Source organism: Myotis lucifugus, unplaced genomic scaffold (assembly GCF_000147115.1).
Source record: "Myotis lucifugus unplaced genomic scaffold, Myoluc2.0 scaffold_338, whole genome shotgun sequence".
Taxonomy (NCBI): domain Eukaryota; kingdom Metazoa; phylum Chordata; class Mammalia; order Chiroptera; family Vespertilionidae; genus Myotis; species Myotis lucifugus.
This window is the reverse complement of record NW_005871386.1, coordinates 999488-1011563: the sequence shown is the minus strand read 5'-3', so window position 1 is coordinate 1011563 and position 12076 is coordinate 999488. Positions and strand designations below refer to the sequence as shown.

The window sequence follows — 12076 nt, the reverse complement described above, 5'->3', positions numbered from 1 at the left end:
GGTCATTGCGATGCCCCTTCTTGATCTTTTCTGTTTAACCTGCTAAACCTCTCAATCAGCTAAAAAACCTTTCCCATAATACCAGTTATTACCTGGAAAACGTTATAACCTTCTCTGACGAGGATGTCGGATCACAAGTAGAACTTTTCCTTTCTTCCAGCTCTCACTCATCTGAAAACAGTTTTCAATATTTACATGTTGCATTATTAATTAAGAATAGATCAGACTGATCCATGAATTCTAAAAACAAAAACACATACCTGACTTTCCTATGTCATGTTTGTCTTTTAAAAGTGGAAAATAAAACAAACAACATAGCTAAGAAAATAAGTACACTCAGAACCAGAGAATAAAATGACTAAGAATCAAGTCCATTTTGAATTTCAGCTGTTGATCTGATAGCAGGTTTCTACAGATTGACACGTATGGCGCATTGTATTGTCTGAAGAGAATATACTTTTAGGATAATTGACTTTCTTCTTTTTCTGGGGGGAGGTGATGCAACCTTATCTCTGTCAGCTGCACAAGACACCCAACAGGGCTTTCTAAGCTATTTTTACTTCCTACTTTGGTATGAAGATCTTACAAGAAGTCTTGTTACCCTGTGGCTAAAAAAGTAGGTATTCACAGACTTTGTTTAAGTGCCTAATACTGGTGATCCAAATTTAGAATAAAGAGCTAGACTAAAGCGTATTATTCACAGGTCTGCTAAGCCTACTCCTTACCCAGACAGCTTTTCTCCAATCTCTAAAAACATATTCTCAGGGGTATCTAGCAGATAAGGGAGAATCTGTGATGGAGAACATGCAATTGGAATAGTCAATAAAGATGCTCCTACGTGAGTTCAAAAACTTCAAAGCACTTTGAAAGAAGCAGGCAACTGATTATCAACTGAATGCAAACTCTGGAAGAGAAGGGACAGTAATGACAGAAAAATGCAGACACACACACTGGACACACACACCCATGAGCTAGTCCTGAAAATACACAGGGAATGCAGTGGGACAGATGAGATTTATAACTTAAGGCTGGATAAAATGTGCACACACAAACAAAACTCAAGTCTGTCATTTTTAGAAAATGGAAATTAAAACTATGCCCCCAGCTCCCTCCCCACAACAAAGAAAAGCCCACAATTTAAAACTTCATACATGCAATTCCTTTTGTTATTGCAAATAAAATAATGCCATTGAAGTAAAATAACACCAAAACCATAGGACAAATGGTGAAAAAAAAAAAAAAATCTTCAGAATCCAGAAAATTGAACTGAAGGTGTTTTGTGGGTACTTGTTATTTTTTTCTTTTTTTCCTTTTCTTTCCTTTTTTTGGTTTATTTTTACAAGTGTTATATCAGACAGGCAGTCTTAGATTTATATACAAAAGTAAAACTGAAAATATAGTTTTGTTCTCTGTACATTTCTTTTAATTTTTTTCCCTAAAAAAAGGAAAAAAAACACACGCTTGTGTACTTTTCTAAACAGAATTAGGTAAAACATAGCACAAAGTTCTCTTCTTTCTGCCAAGTTCACTTAATCTGGGGTGGGGATGAGAGCAGCAGGGGCAAGGAAATCAGTCCAATGAAATAATGTCTGGTATGATGCCAAAGATGGACGCTGTGTCCGTGCTGCTCCTGTTCGTGACCGTGTGGCTATGGCTCTCCCTCAGGCTGTTGGAGGACACGAGGCTGCTGTTACTGCCACTACTGCTTCCATTGGTGGTTGGCAGAGAAGTACTGCCTCCTGCACTCAAATGATCAAGAAACATCTGGGAGGAGGTATACGGAAAAAACCGAGAAGAGTGTAAGAGGTCTTGATCATCCGAAACTGCTGCTGCTGCAGCGGCCAGGAGGGACGTGTTATAATGCTAGGGAGGGGAAAAAAGACAAAACAAATGTTAATTATACTTACAAATTCATAAGCTTCCTCTCAGCAGAACAAAGTCCTAACTTTAATATATTCTGAGAATCTGTTTTTTTGAAGTATTTATTAAAACATTTTGCAAAATCACACTGGGGCGGTGGGGGCTTGCCCGGGGTGGGAATTGCGGGGGAGGGGAGGGGTCAATTGGGGAAAAAGGAGACATATGTAAAACTTTAGACAAAAAAAAAAAACCCACAAAAAAAAAAAAAAACAAGAAAAAAACACCCCACAAAACATTTTGTAAAATCAAATGGCCTTATGAAATGATCAGATCATTGATCCTGAGACATTTTTGTATCTGAAACAGAAAAAAATTGTTTTTGTTTTAATTTGTATTGAAAGCAATTTTCAAAATTATATTTCCAAACTGGCACATGCTCAGAAGTAGCAGAAAAGAAGAGAGTCTACCCTATTTCTCTTATGGAGATATTTGGCCAAGAACTTATCAGTAAAGCCCAGGCTGGGTGGCTCAAATGGCTGGAGCGTCGTCCTGTACACCAAAAGGTTACCGGTTCAATTCCCGGTCAGGGCTCATACCTTGGTTGTGGGTCTGATGCCCGCTCTAGGCATGTACGGGAGTCAAACAATCAAAGTTTCTCTGTCACATTGCTGTTTCCCTCTCTCTCCCCCGCTTCCTCTCTCTCTCTCTCAAATCAATAAACATGTCCTCGGGTGAGGATTAAAAAAAAAAGTATCAATCAATACGATTCACTCCCGTTTCTTTCTAAAACAGAACTGGAAACCAACAAATAGATGCTGTCCTTTCTATATACTCAGGCACAGCTGACAATGGGTTCTGATTTAAAGTCTTAATTAAAACCTTAACAATACAGTAACAGGTATGACTACCCTGAATTTTCTAAGGAAATTTATTTTCTTTCTCTTGGCTACATATTATACTTTTCAATATTAAAACATAGCATTTTTTTTCCATATTACATACCTGACTGTCTCCTGATAAGAAAGGAAATAAATCTAATCCTGTGAGAGAAAAAAAATTATTTTAATTTTGGGGGAAAAAACGTCTCCCAAATGCCCAAAAATAAACACAAGTATTAAATGCTAATTCTAATTTATTTAGAATTTAATTTAAACATGAAGAGTTGAGCTAAATGTTTTACATCCCTCCCTTCTCTAGATTACTGAGCCTGAAGTCCAATTTAGGAATCATTTGCCCTCCCTGTGACTCCACTTGTGGGACTTGGACCACTGCTGCCCTGTCACACCGAGTACTGAACTGACATAGCACTTTTCACCAAATGTTCTCATTGACTCCTCTTTGGTAACTTTTCAAGCTACTCTAATTTACTCCTCACAAGCACCTCATGAGATACATAATTACTGTTGCCCTCATTTTTGTGAATGATAAAGTTTGAAGTTAAAAAAGTTAAGCAAGTTGTAGCACACATTTTCTTTCTCTTTCTTAAGTTTGCTCACTTGCCACTACCTGCAACAGATTCTGACTCAGTCTCCATTGCCTGAGGGGAAACTCTGAGGGCGGACTGGTTATTGGGGTGGTAGCTACTACAGAGGACCAGCTCTGATCCCTGGCTGCCGGGGAGTCATCGCAAGGCCACCCGCTGCAATTTGCATTCTTGTCTCTATTGCCCAGTGTGTAATGCAAAGAAGAGCAAGTAAACCACTGTGAGTAAAATGCCTTGTATGACATCTAACTTGGGAAAAAGTGCAAGCAAAGATAGATACAAATATGACAGTGTAGTCAGTAGGGACCCACCTGCTGACTACACTAGAATGGATTATAACATGAAGACCTGCAGTGGGCTAAGTGAAAAATAGGGCTGCAATGTCCAACAGAGTAGCAGCTAATAACATGATATGGCTATTTAAATTTACTACTAATAAATAAAACAAAAAATTCAGTTCTTCAGTCACACTAGCATTCCAAATGCTCTATAACCATGTGGCTAGTAGCTACTATATTAGCTGGTAGATTACAACATTTTCCTCATTGTAGGAAGTTCTATTGGATGGAGCTGAAATAGGTTTTTTTCATTACAGTTACTAAGAAGCCAATCAACTACCTCAGCTCCCAAGAATCCTTGCCAGTGGCCTGAGATTTCTGCTGGGGAAGTGTGGAGGGAAACTTCCACTTTGCATTTTGTGGTAAATTTTCTACAATGAGCCTATATGTCTTTTTGTAATAAAAAAGAAAAATGTTCTTAGATTATATGGATAATATATAAGTTATTAAATTATAAAGATATATGAGAACTTAATAATAATTCTTTTTGGTAATGTAAGGATTATTAACTCAAAATATATTATACAAATAGGTATAATGACATTTCAAACTACTTTAAAAAAGAAGAATCAGCTCTGATTCTTCTCAGGGATAGAGCATCGGCCTAAGGACTGAACGGCCCTAGGTTCGATCCAGTCAAGGGCATGTACCTCGGTTGCAGGCTTGATCCCTGGCCCTGGTTGGGGGTGTGTGCAGGAGGCAACCAATCGATGTCTCTCTCTCACATGGATGTGTCTCTCCTCCCCCCTTCCACTCTCTCTTAAAAATCAATGGAAAAATAACCTCGGGTGAGGATTAATTAAAAAAAAATAAAGAAAGAAGAATCAGTTTTACTGGAACAAAAATTAAAATCTTGTAATATTTCAATTCTGCATTGTTAAAAGATAATACAAAATAGTTACCCACAATGCCTCTTGCCTCATAACTGGATTCAGGGAACAAAAAATAATATTCTAAGTATCAAAATTCAAATCAGCATATAAGAAATCACCCCAAAATAACTTGTAGACTACTTTGAAGTCCACATAACCTAGAGATCATTGCATTAGTGTTATCACTGGCAGTAAAACACTGGCTATTGATGAAAGTACAAACAAGAAACTGGATTTGTATTTATTATGACCAGTTCCATAGGCCCAATCCCGTTTTCCCAATCTTTCAATTCTTCCTCAGATTCACCCAGAAGAAGACTATATAAATCAACGTCATCCATAATGCTGTGACAATACAGAACAATCGGTGACTCACCTTGTAAGTCATAAGGCATGGGTGTCATGTGGAAAGAATGCCTGTAGTCTTGGATAAGAGATGGGTTAATATAGCTTGTGTCTACAGCAGGGAGGCTTGGGGTTCGGGACACTGGAGATGCTTGATGTGGAAGACTTAATATGCTAGAAGAAAAAAAAGGTTTACACAATTTTCATGAGTCATATCAACTTTTAAGTTTAACAAACAAAGGGGTTGCATCTCATGAATCCTAACTTTTGTGCTAAAAATAAAAACAAGGGAGATATAATTTAGACTATCATAATCACATTTGTTCCTTGATACCCACAAAGGATTAAGTTCCAGGAACCCTCACAGATTGGATGCACAAGTTGTTTAGTTGGCCCTCCCTATCAGCATGTTCTACATCCGTGAATTTCAACCAACTGTAGACTGTTGATGCAGAACTTGCTGATACAGAGGGCTGACTTTATTAGAAAATGATCTGTATACTTAATAGCTGCAGAGGCTATTGGGAGAAATGGATGGATGCAATGGTATCTAATATTCATAAATCATATGCTGTCTTAGGATCACCGTCATCTATACTTTCAGACGCAGGGGGAAGGCATGACTGAGCTACTTCAATGGGATATGAGTGAAGTGTATCTATAGTGGACGAAATTCTGAAACCTTTTAAAAATAAGCACTGGAATGTTGGCTAGTAAAAAGCATAAGGAAATCCTTGCAAAGAAAACACATATAGACAAGACTGGGGGAATGTAGCAATCTGAGCAGTGAAGTGAACAGCTGGCCCCACGACTTGTAAGCTTTATGAAAATAAAAACTAGGTACTGTTTATCTTGGTATATCCATTGCCTGGCACAGTCACCAGCACACTGTATGCATAAAAGGCCTGCTGAATGAACAAAGACAGCAAGACAAAGAGAAGAGATGCTCCATAATGAACAGGTGTGGAGTTTTTAAAGGGAGAATGGTATAACTGGGGGGAAAAAAACACAACACAAAAAGTGGGATTCTGGAATAGAGTGAAATGTTTAAGTAGCTGAGTAGTGAAATAATGTTTCTTTACCAAAAATTAGGCAAGAAGCAAAAAGGAGGAAAGAAAGGAAAAAGAATTGAAATGATTTTAAAAAGAAAATAATTCTAATAGTCCTAAGTGCAAACACAAGGATCATATGGTATCCCAACCATTAGGAGGCTAATAGGTATGTATATAAATTATAGAAAATAGCCGAAACCGGTTTGGCTCAGTGGATAGAGCATCGGCCTGCGGACTGAAGGGTCCCAGGTTCGATTCCGGTCAAGGGCATGTACCTGGGTTGCGGGCACATCCCCAGTAGGAGATGTGCAGGAGGCAGCTGATTGATGTTTCTAACTCTCTATCTCTCTCCCTTCCTCTCTGTAAAAAATCAATAAAATATATTAAAAAATTATAGAAAATAAAAGAAAAAAGAAGGCATAAAGAGTCTATCCTTTGCTTTTAAAACTTCATGTAAAGTATGTGCGGTGTGGAGATGCAATTTCTTTTCTTTTTTTTTTTTTTAGCATTTAGAAATTGGTGATTTTTATTGTGGAGATGCAATTTCAATGGTATAGAATATTTAAAAAGATGCCAAGGTTGGCCCTAGCGCAGGGGTGGGCAAACTTTTTGACTCGAGGGCCACAATGGGTTCTTAAACTGGACTGGAGGGCCGGAACAAAAGCATGGATGGAGTGTTTGTGTGAACTAATATAAATTCAAAGTAAACATCATTACATAAAAGGGTACGGTCTTTTTTTTTTTCTAGTTTTATTCATTTCAAACGGGCCGGATCCGGCCCGCGGGCCGTAGTTTGCCCACAGCTGCCCTAGCTGATTTGGCTTAGTGGATAGAGCATTGGCCTGCAAACTGAAGGGTCCCGGGTTCAATTTTGGTCAAGGGCACATGGCTGGGTTGCGGGCTCAATCCCCAGTGAGGGGCGTGCAGGAGGCAGACAATCGATGATTCTCTCTCATCACTGATGTTTCTATCTCTCTGCCTTTCCCTTCCTCTCTGAAATCAATAAAAATGTATTTTTAAAAAAAATGCCAAGGTTGGATTTCCAGGAATGGAGCTCCAGTTATGACCATCTACCACATTTTATGAATGGGATACAAAGCATAAAATACACTCTCATCCACTTCATAAAAATGTTTCATCTAATGGAAACAATTAAAGCTCTTACATCTATAAAAACTAGCATTTTCCATTAGCTGTTTCCTCTGACAATGCCCAAGGGATTACAAGAGAGAAGAAGGCTGTTAAAATGCTAGTCTTTGAAAACATCTTGGTATACCAAACAGCAAGGGAAATTTCTGGATGAATACTGAACACTCAGTGGCTGAAGACTTTTACATTTATTGATCTCTTTTCCTCTTTCTAATTCCTGCCTGGCTCCTTTTCTTTCAATTTTGTGATAACATTCTGAAACGCATTTCCTCCTTTACAGCACACAATAACAAATGCAATATGCTGCCTTTAGGCTTCTATTTTTTGGCTAGTCGTTATTATAAAATGGCCACTATATTGAACATGGCACTATTCTTCTCAGAATGTCATAAACTCCCAAGTTGCTTGTTTTATCTGAATACAGAGAAAGATCTGGCATTTGCAAATACTATGCCTGGGTTCAGTTATGCATTGGGAAGCTCAGGAAGTAGTTAATGCACCTAATGTAATTTTCCAAATATAATAAACAAAGCTATTTTTGGAGGAACAGCAACAAAAACATCCAAAGAAGAAACATTATATTTCTAAACACTCAAAAAAGTTTCCTTTAAGGAAAAAATGTATATTCAGACAGTAAAATTATTACAGTTTACATATAATCGGAGGTAAAATGTTCATAAAGTAGGATTTGAAGTAGAATTAGTGTTTAAATATTCATTTTGTTTAGAATAATGCTTTTAATTGTTTTTATTTCTGTCTGTATGCTGAGATAAGCTACTCTATAGTGGAAATACCATCCTGTGTTATGTTTGTTTATACCACCAAGATTCCTGAAATAGTCAAAGTCCTCTAACAAGTGAGGAGCTACATTTATGACGATTATGCATTTACTGTTGCATCTTAATCTTTCAAGTAACTATCTATATACATAAAAAGCCAGCTATCGGAATGCTGGTCGCTATGACGCCCACTGGGGCCAGCAAACCATCCTGATGGGGAGTGGGGGTGGGGCCGGCAGCCAACCTCCCACGGGCCCTCCCCTGATTGGCCCCTACCACACCAATCAGGGGCAGGGCCAGCCAGTCAACTGCCCGTGGCCCCTCCCCCCAGCCAGCTCCGCCCCTGCTCGCCCCCCCCAATCAGGGGTGGGGCTGGCCGGTCAACCTCCCATGGCTCCTCCCCCGGCCACTGACCCCTGATCGCCCCCCCACCCCATTTGGGGGTGGCGCCTTCCAGCCAGTTGCCTGAGACCCCTCCCCCCAGCCGGCCTGGCCCTGATAGGGCAGGCAGGCCAGCCAACGTCCCACTGTGGTCTCCTCCTCCTGACAGGTCCAGCCCTGCTCCGCCCTGATTGGGGCCAGGCTGGCTGGACCCCACCTGTGCACGAATTCGTGCACTGGGCCTCTAGTAAATATATTAAAATAGAATATTGTTTTATCTCATCAAATAATAGCAAACCTGAAAGTAATTTGACTCCAAGCAAAAAAATGCCTCCTGTTCTTGGCCTGGTGTTGACTTTCTTTCCTGAACCCTGAAATCTGTAACAATGCCTTCTGTGGACTTTCTTTCTTTCACTTACATTCTTTCTCCAGGCACTACCATTTATTGGAAGGAGATTTTTAAAAACAGCTCTTATTCAGTTACAACAGGCTGTGTAATTCCAATATATACCTAAAAAGAAGCACATCTATTTCTAATCTTTAGTGGGCTACTATTGTGCTTCACAGCAAAGCATGAAGTCTTTTTGCTGAGAATCCCCACTTGTGTCTAGGAGACTAACAGTCTGTTTAAGAGTACAACTAGAGTTATCTTATTTTATCATCTTCTACAATGTGCTGAACCCTTCAAGGTTAAGACTGTACATACCCATTTTATTATCACCCATGTTTACTTAGCATGGAATATCTTATATAAAATAGATAACAGTGTTTCATGAACTGAACTGAAGCATAACCAAGGTACATTATTATTGATACTAGAGGCCCAGTGCACGAAAATTCGTGCACTTGGGGCGGGTGGTGGGGGGGAGCGTCGGTCCCTCAGCCCGCCTGCACCCTCTCACAGTCTGGGAGCCCTCAGGAGATGTATTATCACCCATGGGGAGCGGGCCTCCCTCTGTGGAAGGCGACTGGGCAGACTGATCAGGGGACAGCGCCGGCTGGCAAGCAGCCAGCCCTGCCCCTCAGCCCATCACCCCTTTGCTGCCGCTGGTCGCTGCCACCCCCCCGACCACCGTCCCCTCCCTCTGCCTGCTGGTGCCACCTGCTCACCAGCCCCGCCCCGTGGTCGTTCCACTGTTCGGTCAATTTACATATTACGCTTTTATTATATAGGATGAGACTTAATGGGAAATGAGTCTGGAAAATAGAAAGCAATAGCCTGCCTGGCGTGGCTCAGTGGTTGAGCGTTAACCTATGAACCAGGAGGTCATGGTTTGATTCCCGGGCAGGGCACATGCTCGGGTTGGTTGTGGGCTCGATACCCAGTGTGGGGCATACAAGAGGCATCCAGTCAATCAATGATTCTCTATCACTGATGTTTCTATCTCTGTCTCCCTCTCCCTTCTTCTCTGAAACCAAAACAAATATATTTTTCTTTTCTTTTTCTTTTTTTTCTTTTCTTTATTGATTAAGGTATTACATATGTGTCCTTATCCTCCCATTGCTCCCCCCCCCCGACTAATGCCCTCACCCCCCTGGTGTCTGTGTCCATTGGTTAGGCTTATATGCATGCATACAAGTTCTTTGGTTGATCTCTCCTCCTTACCCCCACCCTCCCCTACCTTCCCTCTGAGGTTTGACGGTCTGATCAATGCTTCTCTGTCTGTTTTTGTTCATCAGTTTATGTTGTTCATTATATTCCACAAATGAGTGAGATCATGTGATATTTATCTTTCTCTGGTTCATTTTGCTTAGCATAATGCTCTCCAGTTCCATCCATGCTGTTGCAAATGGTAAGAATTCCTTTTTTTACAAATATATTTTTTAAAAAGAAAGCATTAAGTGTACAGCAACTTAAGTCTTAGACTTCTTTCACTGCCAGCCTTACACACTGAGGCAGGTTGAAAGTATTTATCTGGTCTTCCTCTGTTTTCTACTTGAAACATCCTACTTAGGGTTAATTTTACAGCATATGCTTCCCAAATTGAGTAAATGTTCTAAATCCTATGAGCACTGGACCACTTGGGAAGTTCTTAGAAAAATAAAATTTCTCAGTCCTTATTCCTAAATCAGACAGTGATGGGTAGGGAAGCAATGTATGTTTTAATAAGCCCTCTGAGTGATTCTGATGTACACCAAAATTTGAGAACCACTGTACTAAAACCATATTTTGGTTTGATGAATTCTTTATCTAATTTAATGCATTATCCAAACCCCTCAAGAATATCACACACAAGCGAAAAAAATTCAACTTATTATTTGATTGCTAATTAAGTTTTATAATCATGCATAATCATTTTATTTGGAAGATCCTATTTGCAAAATTAATTTTCATGACGACTCCTATTTTAAGGTCTCAGCACTTACCTTTTATTATTTAGTGGTGATGTGGGAGATAAGGAAGGACAGGCCCTCTTGGCAGGTGGCTCTTCCTCCTCTTCATCGGAAGAACTGTCTATGGTGAGGTCAATCACCTCTACTTTCTTATTTTTATTTGAGGACTGGTGGTGAGAAGTCACCTGATGCTCTAGTGTGGAGCTCAAGCATCCTGTGTGGGAATGATTAAAACACAAGGCAAAAAAGACCTATGACACCTCTTTTTTCTCATGAGTGTGCTCATGAGTTAATTTATCAGTTATAGTTTAGACTTACAATATTGCTGGGGTCAGAGAGTAGAAAACCAACAGTGGTTCTGTTTGCCTATGTTTAAAACTACTATTTAGTACTGGCTGCTAAAAAATTTTTTTTGAAAAATAATTCTGAATCAAGACAATCAAAATGTATGTCCACTTCAGAATAAAAGCAGCTTGAGCGCAAAGCCTATTTATTATGTGTGGTTATCTGTACAGTACCTGATATACTTAAGTAATGCTGTGGTAACATTTTTAAAAAGTGATATAGCCTCTCTCCAGCAAAAAAATACTGAAAGCCAGGAAAAGAAAAAAAGCAAATAAAAGAATGTTCGCAAATCTGTACCAATCTGCTAAAAATTTAAAAGGATACCATTTCAAAAGCATGATTTTATAAAGACTTATTGAAATCTTTGAAATCTTATACCACAACATTTTAAAAGCTGGCAAAAGTGAGTTTAAAAGGAGCTTTACTACTTTTGAACATTTAATTAATAATTTAATAAGAGTTATTGAGCTGCGTGGTTTTTATAAAATTTGAGCATTTTAAGAGCAGGAAGACTGCCCACCTTTAAAAAAAAATCAACACTCACCATCAACTCCATTGTAAGAGGAAGAAACTTCTTGTACTTCCTTTTTTGATCTCATAGGTGCCCAAGAGCCATCTTCCTTAAACTGTATTTCATCACAATCTGTACAGTACTTTAGGATTTCCATAAACAAGCTATAAAACACAATTTGTCTTTTGAATATCACATTTTAAATGAGGATAGATTAGAATTATTACTGTTAAAAAAACATTCAGTTCCTTCATGTTTTGTACAAGTATAAATGAGAAAGAAGAAAATGGACCAGATAAGTTATACTTGTTCTCAAAATCTAGAGCTAAATAGAAAGTAGTTATTTATATTATGGTACCTTTATGCAAGGAAACATTACGTAACCATGAAAAACGAGATTTCTAAACATTTGTTAGTATGGGAAAATGTTCACAGAAAGTAGGAAGAGGCCAAGAAAAGAAAACCTTGCACTTAAATAAAATTCTGTGTGTACATGGTACAGAAATAGCACTTATCTCTGAGTGTGACACTGTATATTTCTTCATACCTTTTTTACATAGTCCAAATTGCCTCTAATAAGCATATCTTGTTTGATAAACTGTAGCAATAAATACAAGACATGTATTG

The 12076-nt window shown here is 39.0% G+C and overlaps 1 protein-coding gene across 4 annotated transcripts in view; it reads right to left on the bottom strand.

The window, feature by feature from the left end:
- Window positions 1–1338: 1338 nt before the first annotated feature.
- PIAS1 (protein inhibitor of activated STAT 1) overlaps window positions 1339–12076 on the bottom strand; it is a 127239-nt gene continuing 116501 nt past the window's right edge. For 3 of the 4 annotated variants that reach the window (XM_023764590.1, XM_023764591.1, XM_006101067.3), the window contains exons 10-14: window positions 11483–11613; window positions 10627–10807; window positions 4930–5072; window positions 2863–2900; window positions 1339–1863 (exon numbers count right to left, since the gene is read on the bottom strand). In XM_023764590.1, the coding sequence (XP_023620358.1) occupies window positions 1570–1863; window positions 2863–2900; window positions 4930–5072; window positions 10627–10807; window positions 11483–11613 (787 nt within the window). In that variant the 3' untranslated portion in view covers window positions 1339–1569. The remainder of the gene's footprint in view (window positions 1864–2862; window positions 2901–4929; window positions 5073–10626; window positions 10808–11482; window positions 11614–12076) is intronic. The other variant, XM_023764592.1, reaches the window with a different exon arrangement.